Raw genomic sequence first — 19948 nt, forward strand, 5'->3', positions numbered from 1 at the left:
TTCCGATCGTTGAATCGATTAAAAACTTTTTTAAACCTGCCCTGCCATTATTCTGATCCGGAAAGCAAAAGGATGTACTTAACATGCCTAGCAGGGCAGGGTCTGCCCCTTGCTCCATGCTCCATTGGACTGCAGCCCAGTGGGCTCTCCAGGAGCCAGAGTTGATCCATGGGAACCAGGAGCCATAGGAAGAAGCCGTTAAAGAAATAATTCACCAGGAGGATGCAAGCAGTTTGTTCGTCCCTTCCAGAGGAGCCTTTCACCAAGGGAGAGCAGGAGCCTCCTGAAGGATGTGCTTCCACATGCAGGCCTGGCCTGCAGAAGGTGAGTGACCTCAAGCTTTTCTGAACAGTTCTTCAGGATTTCACAATCCTTAGAAAGCAGACTTTGCTGCTCGTTTTGTGTTCAGTCAAGTGTTTGCAGAACTCTTTTTGTGCTAAATTGATAATAGCTGTAGGATACAGGAGTGCTATGGGTAAACAAGGGGGAAAAATGCACAGCAAGATAAAACCAACTCCAACTGTGATTCCTTTCCTTTTTATTTTACAGATGCATTACAGATGAAGTGCTGGGAAGTTTTCTCAGTGAACAAGTGATTTTTATTTTTTTTTGATCTTTCCTGCCAAGGTTGGAGAAGAAGCCTCTGTAATCTGAAGGTTATCTGGAACCAACTAAATTAACATTAAGGGAATACTGGAAAAATGGAATATTGGTACCAGAATGTGTTTGTAATAGTAAATGTGAACTAATGTAATGTATTGTCTCTTACCATTATTCTGAGCCTAAATTCAGTAGCATTTAGTTATTGAACTAAAGCTTGCAGGCACTTTTAGAAAGATGCTTAAATTCCATTCAAAGTAATGGAAGAATGTTAGTTTTCTGAAAAATCTGCTGTATTTAGGCTCATAATTTGATAAAATCTTGAAAGATCTCATACTTTTCTCCATACTCACCCTGAAATAGATACAAATACTGTTGAGTTCAACAGGACTGGTTACCACACATGAGACTGTTCAAGAGGGTGAATGTTGGCGTGTGATGGTAAATGACCTTATGTTGATCAGAAAGGGGCAAGACTCAGATTCAAGTGAATGATAGACTGAAAGTCTGACCAGACTTTTTAAATACTATTGTCCTTGTCCAGATCAGGATAGGTACTTAAGATTACATGAATGAGTATGCAATCTGTGAACATGTTCTCCAAATTATAAACAGGTTTATTTCTACTTGTATGTCTCTTATTCTGGTATGGATAAGGTTTGTGGGACTGTTCCTTACATAAGATATAAAAAGCTGTCTTGTTTGAATTCTCAAGATAAAGGACTTCAGATCTTCCAGTACTAAATACTCAAAGGAACAAGCAGCATAATAGGGACGTACTTCCCTATTTTATGACTCGAAAAGCTATTTTACAAAAAAAAAAAAAAAAAAAAAAACCCCCAAAAAACCCCAAACCACCAAAAACAAACAAAACAAAAAACCACAAAACCAAACCAGGGATTCCCAAGAGGAATAATGTACAGAGGGATTTTCTGTTCAGGGCAAATCAGAGTACATGGGATGAGGCACCAGGAAGATGGAAACTGATGAAATGATTGAAAGTGTGGTTATTGGATGAATGATTTAGGAGATAAGTGAGCCTTTGCTTTTTTCTTTTTTCAGGTCAACAGTGATGGACAACGTTCATACCTACCTTTAAATACGGCTTAAATCAGAAAGAAATACATTTTCTTTTTTGTATTTCATTTTTATTGTGTCCTCTGCTGTAATGTGTTTCTGTGAGATGTAGTGTGTATCTTGACAGAGTGTGATGATGGCTGGTTTATTACAGTTCTGAAGGCCTAATTTTTTGTCACATAATGTAGGTCTCTAGTCTTCATCAGAGTTCAGAATGGGTAGGAGTCTAGGACTGAGTCCTTTCCAGTAAATTACAAGCTTATCTTTCCTCCTTCAAAAAAATACATTAATTTAGAGTACTGGATCACATAAGCATCTGGAGAAATGCCTCAACTGCTACTGCTCTTGCATTCTTAAATTGCAGTGATTAAAACATATGGGTTTTCTCTTAGTTGCTTTATTATATATATAGCTCTTTTGTGGTTTCTGCTATGATGAAGTATCTTGGATACACTAACAAAAACAACCACCTTCAGTTTTAATAGCAATATCACATGTGAAGTTTGGGAGAATGATTAGTATGTAAGCTGGCAAAGAACTATTCTATATTTATTATCCAGACCTGATTAATACATTTTCCTGTTTGCAGGAAACTACTTGTAGTTTTATGGGTTGGATAGCTGATGATACTTTAACAGGAGGAACAAAATCCACTGCAGATATTATAAGTCTTAATTTTGGTACCCAGTACTTCTCATTTTGATACTGCACCTAACATTCTTAATGTTAGTCTCAGTTACAGAATTATAGCATATAGAAAACTGTATCTATATACATAGAAAACCAAATTTGAATTGTTGCTTTTTCATTAATGGCATCATGTGCTTCAAAGTGTTTTTTTTACCTCTGTGCTGATCCAGCTGAGGTGTGAACTGCTAAAGCCCCTAGTTACAGTATGTTGGCTCTTCAGTTCACGCAGCAGCAACTTGCTCTCTTCTCTCTCATGGCATAGACAAGGATCACGACAATATTTAGGCTGCCAGTATATAAAAAAATCCCATGGCTGGGCTACCATGGATTTCTGTGTTCTCATAGCCAGGGAGAAAACAGCAAGATTTTCCCCCTCACACACCCATCTTCTGTGCTATGTAAAATATTAGTCTTGCATACGACTGTAAGTACGTGGTAGTGAGGGAAATATAAGTCTACAAATGATAAAGGGTTCTTTAACTAAACATGTCTAATTATTGTCTTTGAATTCCTTGGAGGCTGTGCATACAGTTGAGTACAGTACACTAGAAATTACAGGTATTAAAGCTTTCTCTGGCTCTTGCACTTTTGGAGGCTGGAAAATTGTTGCAGGCTGCATGGCACAAGCAGTTCTGTGAGAGCAGAGATTGCCAGTGATCTCGCTATGGTGATTTCTCTGGAGACATCCAGACTTCCAGATGCTGTTGGCTTCTGATGGTCTTGCTAATTTTCCTTTGGATATCACTTGATTAGTGCCCAGTAATTGGCTATCACATCTGTAGAACTTCCATGAAAAGATTAGGGGACTCAAACAGCAAAGCAAATGGACTTCTTTTAGCATAACACCAATAATATAGCAATTCAATGGCAAAATATACTTCATGGTGATTCTACTTGTTTTTTTGGACTTCTGTTTTTAAGGCAAATGTATAGGACTAAACACGGAAAGGATGTGAGTAGGTAAGACTGTATGTCCTAAAAGTAACTTCTTTATTTCTTAGGATAGTTGAGAATCAGATTAAATTACTTTATACTGTCTTACTAGGTAGACAGCTTTTGTTGTCTTGAGCACGGAAAAATGAAGTATTTACCGCTCTGGACTATGTAGACATATTTAGCATACTTAAGTCATATCTTTGTGCAGGCAAGTAGCAAAGATTTTTTCAGGAAAATGTGATTAAGTAGTCTAATAATTTCAGTATACACTGAGAAATACATAGTTAAGAGTAAAACTACATGTATGCTCTATAAACATGTGTTAGATTTATGCAGCCAGAATGAACAGACATGCTTTCCTGTGTACTTTTGCTTTGCAGCTCAGTGAGATCAGCAGGAGATGTGATCTCTTCTGTCTGCTGATGAGGAGCAGTGTATGCTCCAACACTTTCAAATAGCAACAGTTTATGTTAGGGTCAGTAAACACCCTTGGGTAAGAACGAACAGGGAAGCAGGTGAAAGACCGATCGCTGGTCCCTCAAACATGTTCTCCTTGGGATATAACGCTGTGGTGTATGCACAGATACATTGGCCAGCCTGAGCTCTCATCTTCATATTGTGAAAAGTTAATACTCCAAGTGCATACAGAAAAGGTTCTTGCACCTTCTAGCAATCGGCAAGGGCAAGATGTGCTCTTAGGAAGTCCAGAATAAATATCTGGTCATGGGTTGAATTTATGGTGCTGAGTTGATGTTGATCTAAGCCAAAGCCCTAATTTGCTGTGCTATCTGACCACCTGAATCTGCTGTGCTGTGTAGCAGAAGGATGGTGGTAAGCAACCAAGGTAATGACCTCTGAATTTTCAAAAGGAAAAGCATCAGTTTGCCAAGCAAAATTGTATACTGGTGTAAATCTATCTCTGCATACCTACACTGCACACATCCAAACACAGTGAAAGCTTAATGATGATAATCTGAGGAGCAAGTTTTATGGAAAAAAAAACAAACAACACAACAACAAACCCAGAACAAAACCAACAAAAAAGAAAACAGTTCTATGTGAAAAATGCATGTGCCTCTACTGAATAAGTAACTGCTGTTTGGTTAAGTGCTGCCCATTCCTGTGTTCCTCCAGCCCTCAAAGGTCTTCCCCTTGCCCCTCTGTCTCTGAAGTAAACTTACAGATGTGAATTGCTTTTCCCCTGTAATATTCCTTGGATATAATTTTAATGTTGTTTCAATGTTTGCTTATAGTTTTTTTACCTCTTCCACCTTTTTCTGCTGCTTTTCCCATAAATAATTTAGAGGTGTGTTCTTCCTTGTCATAACTGTACATTTGTAAGCTCCAAAGATGCCTTTACAGAAGTACTGGAACAAAAGATGAGACACTGTACATAATCTCAAATTCAGAAATTGCTTTAAGCTTGGAAACTGTAGAGATAATAAAACCCCAAACAACAACAAAAAAACCAAAAACCGCAACAAAAAATACTAAAAACAAACCCTTAAGATTTTTAGGTCACAGGTTCTTCTTTTTTCCCATAGCTCCCACTGCCATCACGTGCTTTACGAGAGGACTTGACCTTAGAAAGGAGACAGAAGATGTCCTTTGCCCAGCAAACTGTCCTCTATGGCAATTTTATGTCTTTGGGGATGAAGTTTACGCCTCTCTTTCCAGTGTCTGCGGAGCTGCCATCCACAGGTAAGTCAGATGACTGCTAATCAATGTATTAAGCAGGTGAACTCTGAACTCTTGCCACGCTTTTAAATGTTTACTTTTTGCCATCATAATAAAGGTCTTCCTGGACTTCAGGAGACATACTAACTCAATAGGAGTTAGGAGAATAGAAAACAAGGAAGAAAAGAATGAGTGGGTGGCTTGCAGACTATCTGAGTTGTGTTTAAATGTTCCTGAAAACCTCTTCATTAACCTTCTCTGAAATGGCACAGCAGCAGAGACTTTCACTGTAAGATAATGATGTGTCACTGGTAGACACACAAGGCTACAGTGTAAGTGGTAACAAACTGAAGAATAAAAGCAGATCCACTTTCTGACTTTCATTTACATGATATTTTTTCTGAAATTGTTGAAATTAATTTAAGCTCCTATGCAAACAGATCTACCCATTATTTGACTGAATGTGGTCCATAGACTACTCTTTTTAATCAGTGTTATGTTATTTTGTTAAAGCATTTTTCTTCTGATAGTTGCTTGCTGGGTGTCAGTCTACTTAGTGATCTCTTAATTAGACCAGAACCTAGCTGAAGTCACTTCTGTATCAAATACAAAACTAAAGACTCAGAAAAATATCCAGATAAGCCATGCTAAATACTTGTCATTAGAAAAGCAAGAATTCTATGGAGGGAAGGAGAACAGTCTGGCAGGTATCTTATTGAGGTTCTCTGGGTGTTTTGGTTTTTTGTGTGTTTTTTTGTTGGTAGGTTTGTTTTTGGTTTGGTTTTTTGTTTGTTTAAGAAAGGACAAAGGTTTCAGTACTTATTTGCAAGGTAAATTCTCTCTTGGACCAATTTTTAATAAGGAAATGTTGGACAAAAGCAGCTGGAGACCATGAGAGATCTGTTTAAGGTGCCTCTGGAAGCCAGACTGATTCCTGACAGTCTAGGGGAAGTTTCAGACTTTTCAGATTTTAATACTTTGAGAATGCTTTTGGTTATCAAACGAGAATTTTTAGATTCATCTGTTAACTGCCTCTATGACATGACACCTGTTCACTTAGATCTTTTCACAATGTGCTTCCTACCACAAAGTAGATTTGAAACTTCATAAGGTCTTACGACACTTAAAGGACTGGATTTGCAGCAACAGAAATTTGGATTAGATATTTTTGAGAAGCCTAACAGTAAGGACAGAGACTAAATGGCCTGGGATATTATAAGAACTGCAATAGTGCAGTTTCCAAAAACAGAAAAACATTCATCTGTCTAGAACAGCTAGATAACTGTAATTGACCCTATCTTGAAGCAAAAGTACAGACTAGCACATCCTGCCAATTTTTTTTCCTATTGCATATCTGAGAATTCTAGAATTAAGTATTACGAATATATTTTAAAGTAAAACTTAATCAAGTATATAATCTAAATCACTTGGGTTTAAAGAGATACTCTTTACACATCATTATATTGAGGTATCGGATGATATTACAGAGACCCTTTTAATGTCCTTTTCCTATGAATGAGATCTCATTAACATTTGTGGATTATAACAGAAGTTACCCAGAAACCCTTCAAACATCACTGAACTTCTTAAAACTACTTTTATTTGGCTTCTAGGTACATTCATGTTAACATATATAAACTACAGTTAACAAAATGGTGCGATTTTTTTGTTCATGTTTTGAAGTTCCAGACAAGACTGCTGCTGCCCTTGCAGAAAGGCTGAAACTGTTCTTAAAAGCTGAAGTGAACAAAACAGTTTAAAAGAAATTGAAGACCACTTTCAATCTTTTCTTGTTCCTAAACAACAGAAGGAAACTCTTTCAGAATATATTGGTGTGATGCTGAACTTGATCAGAGCAAATTTTGTTTTTTGGGGGGAAAAAAAATCCACCCTAAAATTTTAGAGAAATAAATGACTAGACGCTAAAGAAGGAAAATACAGGTTTGTCTTTTGAGTTAACATTCATTACTTGACAGTTTAAATGCCATAAAATTCATACAAAGCATTTGAAATAGTATTTAGGGAGCTATCATTGCTATCCAGAAACTTACTTAAAATGTCAATTAAAATCCTATAACAAGACTTCCAAAATTGGGGATATTTTTATTGCATTTAAACTCCACAGTAAACTAAAACTAACAATTTTTCAAAAATTGGAGTGAAGGAGATGTTTTGAGTAGAAATTGTTCGAAAGTTATCAAATGCCATAAAGGAGACTAAGACCTAAAGTACTACTGGGGCAGGTAGAAAACTTGGGAGGTACTGTGGGGGTCTGTATTTGTTTTTAAAGCCTAAGGGTTCGTTTCAGAGATAATTATGTTTCTGTGTGTGTTTTATTGCTAGAACAGGTTTCCTTTCAATCCTTCTGTGAAAAGAATGAATGCCTCCATTCAGTGTGCTTTAAGTGTCTTCATGAGTGTTTTTCTTAAAAAAGCTGAATTTCAGCTCTTCACTTTTCCTAGTTTCAGTATACACAAGAAGTTTGTGAAAAAATGTCTGGATCAGATGTTCTTTTTTAAGTTATACAAAAAGCCTGATATTTATTCCTGTTGCTTTTTTTCTAAGACAATGTTTGTAATTAGTGATATAGCCATTTATGAGGGCAGCAATGAAAGGATTAAAATATACCCCCCTTCTAATCTGTCTCTTCCAGTGAAGATGTACTTTAACAATGAATATGATAGATTATAGTACAGTACTTTGAAAAAGCAGAGTATAGGTGAATAAAAATCTTCTATTCAGCAGAACTGCTGTTTTTTGAATACTACCTTTAAGTTGAGCTGTCATTTCTGCCAGACTCTCCTACTCGGAACAGAATTGGTTACATGAGAATTTCACATTGGTTTTGCTGTGACTGCTAGCAGCGCTGAATACTGATCCTGGTGAAAAAGGATTGTTGGACAGAGGAGAGGTGACAGCTATTCAGTTCTCAGCTAATTTCAGGGCAGGCTGCAGAATCCAACAAAAACACACAAAATACTTGCTCCTTCTTGCTCTGTGTTGCAATGGCTGAGCTCCATGTTGGTGTCAAAGCAACTCCAAGAACGTATTGCTGATAGCTGATCACCATGATTTGCTGTTACCATGATGTAACTAGATACCTGCTCTGAGAATTTTAGAAGTTTCTTCCAAGTAGCTGCAACAACCACATCTAGTTCACAGCTAGGTATGCCCTACCTAACACTGCATGGTGGGCGAAACATAGCTCTATACCTTAAGCACTCTTGAGCCCCAGACCTGTGCTGCTACAATGACTGCTATCCTGTGTAAAGCACAGCCAGATAAGTGTCTGCCTACTCAAGAACCATCACTCTTAGCAGCAATGTGTAATTTTTTTTTAACTGAAAATGATTGTGAGCGTGGGTCAGTTCCCCCTTCCACATACACTCCGGTTTGTGTGCCACGTCTAAATTAAGGCTTGATTTCTTAGTTTTATATAAACCAAATAATGTTTAGTTCTATGAGTAGTTCCATTACTGCAGGGCAACTATTAACACAATATAGTACATGCAAACAATTTAGCAGAATTTAGCAATGAATAATTCTGTACACTACAGATTAATGAGTTTTCTGTTTTAGTTTGTTATATTTGGCTTTTTCTCTCCCTTTTCTCTCCTTATTTTGTGCCATTACTCTCAGAAAACAGAATATTTATTTAATATTGTTCTTTTTTCTGTGCAGAAGAATAAAAGATTTGTCAGAGAAAGAATGGAGAACCTCCTACCAGGCTGACACTATGCAGGCATGAAGAACTGAGTTAAATCTACCACTGAGTGATTAATTGGATTAAAAATCAGGAGGTCAAACGAAGGACTGGGTTCTCAGCTTGTGCAGTTCTGCTCTGGTTCCACTAAATGCAGACCTAGCTCAGTGTGGTAGAGGTGTTCAGATGCTAAATGGGCATGTAAATTTTTTCCTAACCTCCCTAAGTAGGCAGAGAGTAGAACTGTTTCTAATTCAACACTGGGGTCCTGTAACTTGGGTGTGACAAAAGCATATCGTGGTACTACCAACTGGCCACCAAGTGACTGCAAACACAAATGATGGCCTCTGAGCTGCCCTGGTGTTTGCTAGAAGAGTATTAACAAAAAAGTTGTCTGGCCAGAGGGATTTCTGAGCAGGAAATTTTGGTATAGTGCCTGCTTCTGCTGCTGAGCCTTCTTTCCTGCCAAAAGCAACAGGGGTGCAGAGGAGGCAGAAGGAGCACAGCGGTGGGGGCCAGGGGATGCTGGCATGAAACCCTGAGCAGCTCTGTATCAGTGCTTGAAGGCAGTCAGCAGTAGGAGGCTGTGGTTTGGAGAAGGGGAAGATGTCCCTTGAAGCGATGGAGAAAGGCAGATGATGTGGGAGGAGTTTGATGCAGCTGCTGAGAGTCAGGGGGAAAGATGGGAATTCAGGTGTCTTGTCTGAAGTACCTGAGCATGTTTTCATTCTATGACCTTATAGGAAACACCAGCTGCTATCACAGCCAGTGCTGTTGGCAGTGGGAACAGGAACTTTTAGGTCAAAATTATGCTCTTGGGTAGCATGGCAGGCTTTCTGCTCTCTCCCTTCCACTGAAAAAGCAGATAGCCTACTGATAGGCATATAGAATGAATGTAATGATAGCATAAAAACATCACGTGAGTTTCTGAGCAAACATTTTGCTTCTGGATTGCAAGATTAAGTCTGCTCAATGTATCTATTTAACAGCCCAGTTGCTGCCTTGCTACCTCTGGGCTTGTGGCATTTCCTTGGCTTATAGCACTTAGTCCATGTCCAGATCTATTTTTCTTCACTCTTTAACATCATTACACAACAAGAGGAAAAACAACCTTTGTCTATTTCACCGTTTTGTTATCTTCAGACACTTTTATCTAGCTGATCCTTACCTCACACTTAGAACTAAGCCATTTAAGGGAATTATCTTGACTTCATCTCCAACATTTTTAATAATTCAATAGCTTATAAGTATGCTGCAAAAAGTGCTCTCTCCATTGGCCAAATCTGTCACAACTATTACAAATTCTAAGAAACAATGGAAAATTTACCTAGAGGAAAAATTTTTTCACAAGGTAGAAATCTTGTGTTTCCTCCTTCTTTTAGCAGAAGGTGGTGTTTCAGCTTTCTACTGCTGTGTCTACAATTTCTAACTGCAGTTACACTTATAAGGGTCATCTGCCATGGCTGAGAGTCTCTCTGTGGGCTGGGCATCAGTTTTAATGTTCAGGTTCCCTGAAAAATTAAATTCCTTCAAAATTCAGCAAAGGCAAGCCAGCCCTGTATCTCTTTCTCTGAGGGCAGACAAACAGTTCTTGCGCTTTACTTTGAGGAGGTGCATGAGGTGCTAAAAAGCTTCAGTCTCATCTGCTCGTTTCCCTCAATTTAGATTTAAAAGTTTATTTTAAATCAAATTCCTGTATTTCCTAAGACATTCCCATATCTTCTGCTGCCCTTGGCCAGTGTAATTTCTCCCATGAGCTTTTGTGCAGTGAGGTACTGGATTGCTTCCTCACGTGTCTGCTTGTCTGTTCAATTTGTGCCCATTTTTGAGTGAAAAAATACCCTTTAGGTATAAATTATGATTTGTTATTAACAGTGAAGTTAGACAAGAAAGGGGACTGACAACTTTTATATAAAAGTTGCTGCCAAGCAGCCTTGGCATTAGCATGAAACACAGTGAGTAAGGAAGTTAAAGCTGTTCCTGGAAAAATCTGCATTTTCAGTTCAACCAAAACAGCCACGGCGTGCAAGTCAATCACACGGGAGCAAAGCACAGCGATGAAAATTGGGTTGTAATGACAGAAATCATCCTGAGGAAATGCACAGGCACTTTTTCACTGCTTAAATATCACTGCAGATCTACACAAGATGAATCTCACTTTTAAAGTCAATGACTGCAGAAAGAAATTTGCCAATCTCTCAGAATACAAAGGCAGACTGACAATGTGGTTTATTCCATTTCAGCATATATAGGAATGCACTCTGAGTAAACTTGCTGGAAGAAACATCCCAAGTAAAACCAATGAGATGATTGAGTTTTATGACTCCTGATTAAATTCAGAATAAAATATTTTCAATAAATAGATAAGGAGCAAATAAATCTACTTGAGTTTCAGTGGAAAGCTTCCAAATTCAATGCAGACTAGCTAGATTCTCCCTCTCTCCCCCTAGAATGATTACATGGCAATCAAAATGAAAAGACCAATAGACAAAATGAACAGCATAGACAAAATTGGTCACACTGTGACTAAAATGAAACCATTGCTTCCAGGGATAATTCTTAGGCTGAGTTTTCAGTGTGAATGTGTTTGAGTTTAACTCAGCCAGCGCTTGAAGTTGCAAGTCCACAACAAAGGAAGGGGGAAGAAATACCAAGCTAACGGGGGCATAGATCAGGTTTGCTGATGCAAGCCCAAAGTAGCTTCACTAAAATTGCTAGTATAAACTTAAACTAGAAACTATTCCAATTAAACACATATATTCTATTATTTCTGACACATAATTCCTTGTCTGTTATGACTGAGACACTAGTGAAGGTTTCAATGTCAGAGAGAACCAGATACTGGTTTTGAAACTGGCAGAAGAAAATTGTTTTAATTAGACTAAAATATTCTGAAAATATTAATGTGTTATTTTTCCCCAATATAATTTTGCCTTAATGAGTTTTTCTGTCATTTAAAAATAATCAGTCAGAGGCTCTGGTCTAATTTTTCTTACCGTTTTTAAAAGAACTTTAAAGTGCTGCTTGTATTTGCCAACTTTATAATCTCAATTTAAACTCATTCAGGGTTACTTTGCTAAAGCTTCTCTGTATGTATATTGTGTACAGTATTCCTAAGTGAGAAAATACCTGTGTATATTGATACTATTGTCGTCATCTCAGCTACAAGAATTAAATAAGTATAACCACAGTTCAATTTAGAAATGCAACTCATGTCTGTGAATGAGGAATGTGTTTTAACAGCAGTCCGCAAAGAGATTTATGTGGAAGCTGCCTTTGCTACAGATACCCAGGGCTCATATTACCAGAAATATATGCAAGGTTTTCTGAAGTCTGGTCTTGCTTATTCTACTTTTTGCAATGTTTTAAGTCAGCTTAGGCCAAGACCTCTTTTCAAGCAGGAAGCCAAACAGATAAGAAAAATAAAGACAAAGGCACACATTGTTGTGTCTAAAAAGTCTTGAAATGGCTGTTAGTCTCCCAAAGTACTGCATCAAGGTTTTACTCCATCTTAGAGAAGCTCAGCATAACTGTTCTTTCAGTAGCACATAAAAAAAAATCCGAACTGTTCTGATGCCTCCAGATTATACAGTCTAGACTGAAAGCAGTCTAGAATTTTACATGAATTGAGTTAGTAACTCGCATTTAGGTATTTCATTAATTTGAGATTTCACCTTTATTGTTTACTACAGATGACTAAAAAGAAGAATATGCTTTAGGCTCTTTCATTAAAGTTATCGGTAACCTGATGGCTGCTACCAGCAATGCCTACCATTGCTGACTTCAGTTGGTAGTTGCAGAACAAGACACTCTAGATATCCGTTGCTGGTATAAGCAGCAATTTTTCTTTCCCAGTTTTCGTAGCTTTGATTTTGCAGCTAAGCATATTGAATTTTGTTTCAGTCACAAATATTCATGAGGCATAATAAGCTCAAAGACGTTTTGCTGGAGTTCTTTCCTTTAGCAATCGACATATCCTTGAAACATCACACTTCTGTGTTAGTTTGAACACTGCAAGGATTTTAGCACTTCCTGATCTGTTTTTGCTAAGTATGTGGTGGTCTGCAGAATAGCTTCTTTTTAAAGATTTTTCAGCAATTTATAGCTTTTTTTACTCTGAAAGCAATAGCCTGCCTACATGGCATCTTTTTCAGGAGGCTAGTGTCCAACGTACTAATAATGGTATTTTATTGCATTTCCTTGGGATTAAAATGCCTGACTTAAAACAATTCTTTTTGTATCTCAGGGGAGTGATCACCAACGCAGGAGGAGCTGTAAGGGTACAGACTCTCCCAGGACAGGAAAGCTACCCCGCTGTAAATGCCAATGGGATCCAGTCTCAGGTGCTCACCAGATGGGCTTCGTCTTTCTCAGTGACTCGTAGGTGGATCACACTTCTTATTTTGCAAACTATGACTGAAATATTAACAGCACTCTAGGAAACTTCTTCAGTGCTCCTGTACGCATAAAAAAAGTGATTGCTATCTGAAGTGTAGTGACAAAAGTTCTCACTTTTAACTCATTATTTTATCTTTGTTTTTCTATGAGTTCCTTAAAATACTCTTACAGCTAGACTAGCTAGACTGTAGCAGAAGCCACTACATAAAAATAGGTCACAGTTATCTAGAATCCAACAACATGGTAGCAGGCAGTTGGCAGTGCAGTTCCAGGACAGTTTAGGCTGATCCAAGTCAATGCTTCCATCCTGCTATTGCACTCCTGCCCTCCTACTGCTTCCAGCCGTACAGCATTATCCCTTCCCCCTGCCTGCCACTGTGCAGCTGCAGCGCATGTTGGACCCTTTGAAAAGCTTGTGCGGCATTCCCAGCAAACAGAACACTCACCCTCCAAAAGTAAGAATAATGTCAACGAGCTGTGATGTGGTCATTAAGCTGCAGTTTGACACAGTGGGGTTTTCAGAACGTTTTGTCAGCATAGTTGAGATACTGTGCCCAACTGCAAACCAGTTATCACGTGCTGCCACTTGCATGGGGTAAATCACCTTCATAAACTTGTGTAAAGAAGCCTACTGGTTATATATGTTGTGGTTTCAAAAATATCAAAGTGTATGTGTTTTCTGGTATAGTCTTTCAAAGTTTGGGAAACATCTGTCTAATGTATTCTTCTTGTTTACAATGCTAAAATTCAGCCTACTATCTCTAAGATACCATTAATCCTTGTGTAGTGTCCATTGCAAACTAATAGCTAAGAACTTGGAAATACAGCTCCTTTTGGTGAGAGTGAAAGTGAAATTCACCTCTAGATCAACTCCTGAATTTATCTGCTAGAAACAATGGCTGCTACAGCTTAAAGCAGCTCATCAATTAGATATGCTGTAATTACTCATCAGCTGCTCTTGTTTCAAATGCAGAAGCTCAGAGAAGTTCATTACCTGTAAAACAAGGTGTGCAAGGGTTACACCAAAGATTAGTCCAGGCCTGTGTCCTACTCCCAGAGTAGCTAATGGCAGTTGTTGAAGAAAGGTTATTGGGAATACAGTATTTTTTCAAGCATTTTTAATTTCATCCAAATACACTAAAATATGGTAAATTTATTCTTCCAATACTTTAACAGGTAGCAAGAACATGGCGCTTGAAGCGGTTGGACGAACGGTATCAACGGCACGTCCTTCTACAGGTACAAGATCTCTGTAACAAGGGAACTCTTTGTGCTAAGATGCACTGCAGTGCATGAATCCCTAGCTAAAATGACATTTCATACACTAGTTTATTTTTAAAAAGAAATCATAAAATGCAAAAGCAGATATTGTATATCTTTCATCAGCAAAAAGAGGAATCACTTGTAATTGGGGTTACTGATTCTGATTTCAGTAATGTTCATGTAAATTTAAAAACAGAACAACTTGAATTAATTTGGAAAAGCATAACATAACATAAAGGAAGGAAACAGTTCATCACCTCGTGGGATATTCATTCCTATTAAGTGACAGAGAAGACGGAGATAATGCATTCCTTCTCAGAACCACTCAGCAGCTCAGTACTGTCAGGGTTTATGTAGCAGAAATGTAGATGTTATGTGAATATCTCTACAGAAAATGTTGCATTAGAAGACTAGATCAGTTTTTGTGAAGGTTAGTGGTACATAAATACTGGACTTGGATGTTGTTTGTGAATAGCCCATTTGCTTTACAGTTTAAGTCATGGCTTGCTTCCAAACCATTAAAACTGCACTGAACAGCAGGGTTGCTAACTGGGGAACAGCAGCTCTCGGGAGGGCAAGCTGCAGCAATTCACCGAGCTTTCCTTGTCTCAGTAATGAGCCCGGTGGGTGTAGAAAGGAAGGTTAAGCTGTTGCAGTTGAAAAAGAATATTCTCCAAGGAGCAAAGCATTAGTAGTGCAAGTTTTTAATAATTAAATTGATTGACAGCTCCTATGACAGATTGCAATGTAACTCTTGGACTCGAGCTTTTTCTAGTTCACTTTTGGCTATTTATCTTCTTGTTCTTAAATGATTCATGCTGTTTCCCTCACTGAAGGTAAAAGACCTAAGAAGCCACTTGATAAAAAGGCTGGAAACAAAGGTAAGAACACATAGGTTTAACTTTTGAAAATTGGAAAACTTGATGTTTATTTGGTGTTGAGTCTAATTGTTTTCGATGTTGGCAGACTGTAAAGCTGATATTGCATTTCTCATTGATGGGAGTTACAACATTGGCCAACGCAGATTTAATCTGCAGAAAAACTTTGTTGGAAAAGTAGCTGTGATGTTGGGAATTGGAACGGAAGGGCCTCACGTTGGAGTTGTACAGGCCAGGTAAGAACAGGTCTATACAAAATATCCCTGAGTGATTAGTAAGAGAAATCAATTAATGTATCACTCCCTATCTTGCAGGACAGTATTCAGTCAATGGCTGACGAATAGCAAAATAAAGCAAATTCTTTCCAGCTGTAACACTATTTGCTCCGTGCTACTCTGAAATGCCCATGTGAGAGGCCATGACAAATTTGATTATTGTCTGCCTCTGTGATAACTGATACTAGGATAGAGAGAACAGCCAGACTTCTCACAGCCCCTCTGCTGCCTACACCTTCATAGCTTGTCTTAGTAAAAGAGTGCAAAGCTTTCTGCATGGGAGAGATGGCTCTTTTAAAACTTGTAGAGAAGGAATTGTCACAAATGGCTACGTACACATACAAAACAAAAAACTGCTCTTGCCAACATATAGGCTACTGCAGCTAATCTTTTCAAATTGTAAATGGTCACCTTTTATTTTAAAAATATCAATACTTATTATTCATACCTATTATTGAGAGGAGCCTACTTCTATTTTAGTAATTAAAAATATAGATGAGATCTATCTATAGATAGATATATTACCAAGAACAGAATTATTCAAAGAGTATTTTAGCTTTAATGCTATTGTGGTGTGAAAAGTGAAGGCCATGCTTCATCACTGTCTTATTTTTCCACAGTGAACATCCAAAAATTGAATTCTATCTGAAAAACTTCACTGCTGCAAAAGAAGTCCTGTTTGCAATAAAGGAATTAGGGTTTAGAGGAGGCAATTCTAATACAGGTGAGTTCATACTTCCACACAAACAGAAATTACTCATTTACATATTTTCATATATATGTATTTATATGTGTGCGTGTGTGTGTGTTTATATACTGAAGTTCTTATAATTCAGTTAGGTCATGAAGTGCTTTAAATTCCACACTCATCTTAGTTATGTTCAACATTTTTCTACATCTTACATTTCATTTCCTGAAGCTAGGGTTGCTTATTACACATTTTATTAGTAGAAATGCAAATATCACTTCTACTTTTAAACAATAACCAACTTCTCACTGTCAACAGAGTGACATCTTGAGGCAAATTCATATCTAAAAGGTTCAGCATTTCATTCTTGAGTGGTTAATTAAAGAGTTAGAATAAACTTGGAACAAGTAGTAAGTGGTTGTGAAGACATGTTTGCCAGATGAGGAAACTCTGCATTCCAAATATGTTGCATTTCACGAGCTAAATTTAGGCAGCACCTCAACTTTCTTCCTTCAAATCCATTTGGCAGACACTAATATACCTACTTCATAGTATAAAACTAGACTTGTGGGTGAAAAACCATCAGTGAATTCTTCCTCAGCTTTATCTGTGGATTTTTTTTGTGGGAGTGTTTTGGTTTTGGAGGGGTTTTTGTTTGTTTGTCTTTGAACTTATCAGTTGCTCAAGCGTCATTATTATGAAATTTCTTGGGACACTATTTTATTTTTACATTGGGTGAGACCTGTAATCATAACAGAAATCCAGCCTGATTTCCTAGAGGGAACTGGTACCAAAATGTAATCGCATCCATTATTCATATTCTTTTTCTGTTCAAAACTAGGGAAAGCTTTGAAGCACACAGCTCAGAAATTCTTCACTTTGGAAAACGGAGCACGCAAAGGAATTCCCAAGATCATCGTGGTGTTCATAGATGGCTGGCCCTCAGATGATATAGAAGAAGCTGGCATAGTGGCCAGAGAATTTGGAGTCAATGTATTCATTGTATCTGTAGCAAAACCCACAACAGAGGAGCTGGGAATGGTACAAGACATTGGTTTTGTTGACAAAGTAAGAGAATGTAATTCTGTATTTTTCAGTCATGGGTATGATTCTAGAGAATTTACTTCATGCTAAAATCCTAATGAACTAATTCTTAATATTTAAAGCCAATTGGCCAAAAAGCCAATCAAATTATACCTGCTAATAAGTGATTTAAAAGAATAACACTAGAAAACCTAAAGCAGCACTGGTAAAAGGGCTACACAGAGGGTACCAAAGTGCTATCGCCATCCTCCCAGTTCAGAGTCTTAGCCAAGTTGTAGCTCCTGGACTTCGTAATTACAGGAAGATTCTCAGAGCAGGAGGATCCCCTATTCTCTAGATATGGTTAAAAGTGTCATGGGCCATGAAACACAGCTATGATACCTCTTACCCTGAAATGGCAAACAGGGAGCCATAACGTTCAGTGCCTGCTCTGTGGATGACTACTTACTTTCTTTCATTACAGATAGGACAGAAAAGATTAAAAAAACCCACATACTAACAACTCTACATGCAAGCCATTCATCTTGAATGAAAAGTGTTGGTTTTTGCTATGTACGAGTTATTGTAGGAATTCAAACACAGATTGCCTGCTCTCATGTGAGCTTTCTAATCACGATTTGTGATTATTATCCATACAGCCACTGTGTCAGTATTTACCTGTTGACTTTTTGTTTTCAAACAGGCTGTCTGTCGAAACAATGGCTTCTTCTCTTACCAAATGCCCACCTGGTTTGGTACCACCAAATATGTGAAACCTCTTGTCCAAAAATTGTGTTCACACGAGCAGATGTTGTGTAGTAAGACGTGCTACAACTCTGTCAACATCGGTTTCTTGATCGATGGTTCCAGCAGCATTGGAGACAGCAACTTCCGCCTTGTGCTTGAATTCATCAGCAATGTTGCAAAGGCTTTTGAGATCTCTGACATTGGATCTAAGATTGCAGCCGTGCAGTTCACATATGATCAGCGTACCGAGTTTGGCTTCACAGACTACACCACCAAAGAAAAGGTCCTCTCGGCTATCCGGAACATTCAGTACATGAGCGGTGGCACTGCTACTGGTGAAGCCATTTCCTTCACAACCAGAAATGTGTTTGGGCCAGTGAAAGATGGACCTAACAAAAATTTCCTTGTTGTTTTGACTGATGGTCAGTCTTACGATGATGTTAGAGGACCTGCTGCTGCTGCACAAAAAGCAGGTAAATGATGCATCTTTAAAGGCAGTGGAAGGGACATGGTCCAGCAGTGGATTTAGTAGGGCTGGATCAATGGTGGGACTCAATGATCTTGAAGCTCTTTTCCAACTGAAACTAGTCTATGATTTGATGAAGTTAGTTCATCCTGTTTCTGTTGTATTGTAAATGTCAAGACTTTAGTTTGCAAATACAGCCCCAGTGAGCGAATCAAGTATCCATTCCTGTTTTAAATTCAGGAAAATCTGAGCTCAAGAAACTGTTTTCCATTAGGATGAAAAATGAGCACTGTGGCGCCAGGAGTAAGGGGAGTCATGGCAGCTTAGTTAAAGTACACCCAGTCTCATTTTTCTGAACAGGAGAGAAATTAGGAGATTAAAAAATAAAGAGCCATGTAGTGAAGCTCCAACCAGTGATGCACTCCATCATCTACAAAGGAAATAAGCAGTTTTGGCCAAAAAGGTTATTAAAAAGATTATTGGGCCAAATAGATCTTCAAAATAATTTTACATAGTGTTCCTTGTGTTTCAAGGCTGACATTGTATCTGCTACATTCATGTGTGTCACTATAAAAACCACCAAGACACCAGCCATTAAAATATCCCATATTTCCTCCACAACTCTTACTGAGACAAATCATTTATTTCCTGGTATTTAGTGGCAATAGCTAATCAGCTTTGACAAACTGCAGGTATTTCTGATTCATACTGATTTATGGATGTAGAAATGGCTGTTATTCTTCTTGTTCTTGACTATTTTCTTCTCACTGCATTATTACATTGTAGGAATAACAGTCTTCTCTGTCGGTGTTGCCTGGGCACCTCTGGATGATCTGAAAGACATGGCTTCTGAACCAAGAGAATCTCATACTTTCTTCACTAGAGAGTTCACAGGATTGGAGCAGATGGTTCCTGATATTATCAGAGGCATCTGTAAAGACTTTTTGGACTCTAAACAATAAAGCAAAAAAAAATCTGCTCTTGGATATTACTACTTTGAAACTAAAAATCATGAAACTGAAATGGTCCCTCTAAAGTACAGATGTTTTATTCTTATATAGACTATCATCATGCAAGAGAAGAAAGGCTACCTTTTGTTTCTGTAGTCAAGAATTCTTGTGAGCTTGTTAGAAGTATACTTAATGCTGGAATGCAGAATTTGGCCAACAGCTATTACTTTCACTACGTATATAGTATCCTCAAGTTTGAAGCTATGCCTATCATGCACTTAAGGCTATCAGTTATTAGCAGAGGAAACAATACAGCTCTGACACTTCTGCTGTCACTCATTCGATGTCTTCTCAAAAGTTAAAACCAGTAAGATTTTAAATACATGGTACTATCTTCTGTAAGCCTTCTATAGCTCATGATTCTGTATCCTTTCAAGGAGGTCTCCTGCTCGTGTGAAGTACATCCAGTGCTTCAGTTGTGCAGCACTCATCATTGCCAGGCAGTGTGAGAACAGCTGTGACAGACTGCAGCTCAAGAGTATTTTCACTAGTTGAGATTTGGCTGTTGTGAACAATA

General features: G+C 38.0%; 1 protein-coding gene across 1 annotated transcript; it reads left to right on the plus strand.

The window, feature by feature from the left end:
* The first annotated feature begins 222 nt into the window (after nt 1-222).
* Nucleotides 223-19603, plus strand: COCH (cochlin). The gene is made up of 11 exons (XM_010181249.1): nt 223-324; nt 1216-1246; nt 4848-5004; nt 12930-13063; nt 14258-14320; nt 15181-15225; nt 15311-15458; nt 16118-16221; nt 17027-17253; nt 17912-18428; nt 19208-19603. Exons 1-11 carry the CDS (start codon nt 223-225, stop codon nt 19381-19383), a joined length of 1704 nt encoding a protein of 567 aa, XP_010179551.1. The 3' UTR covers nt 19384-19603.
* The last annotated feature ends 345 nt before the right edge of the window (nt 19604-19948 follow it).

The sequence above is a fragment of the Mesitornis unicolor genome, unplaced genomic scaffold (assembly GCF_000695765.1).
Source record: "Mesitornis unicolor isolate BGI_N332 unplaced genomic scaffold, ASM69576v1 scaffold1343, whole genome shotgun sequence".
NCBI classification, from domain to species: Eukaryota; Metazoa; Chordata; class Aves; order Mesitornithiformes; family Mesitornithidae; genus Mesitornis; species Mesitornis unicolor.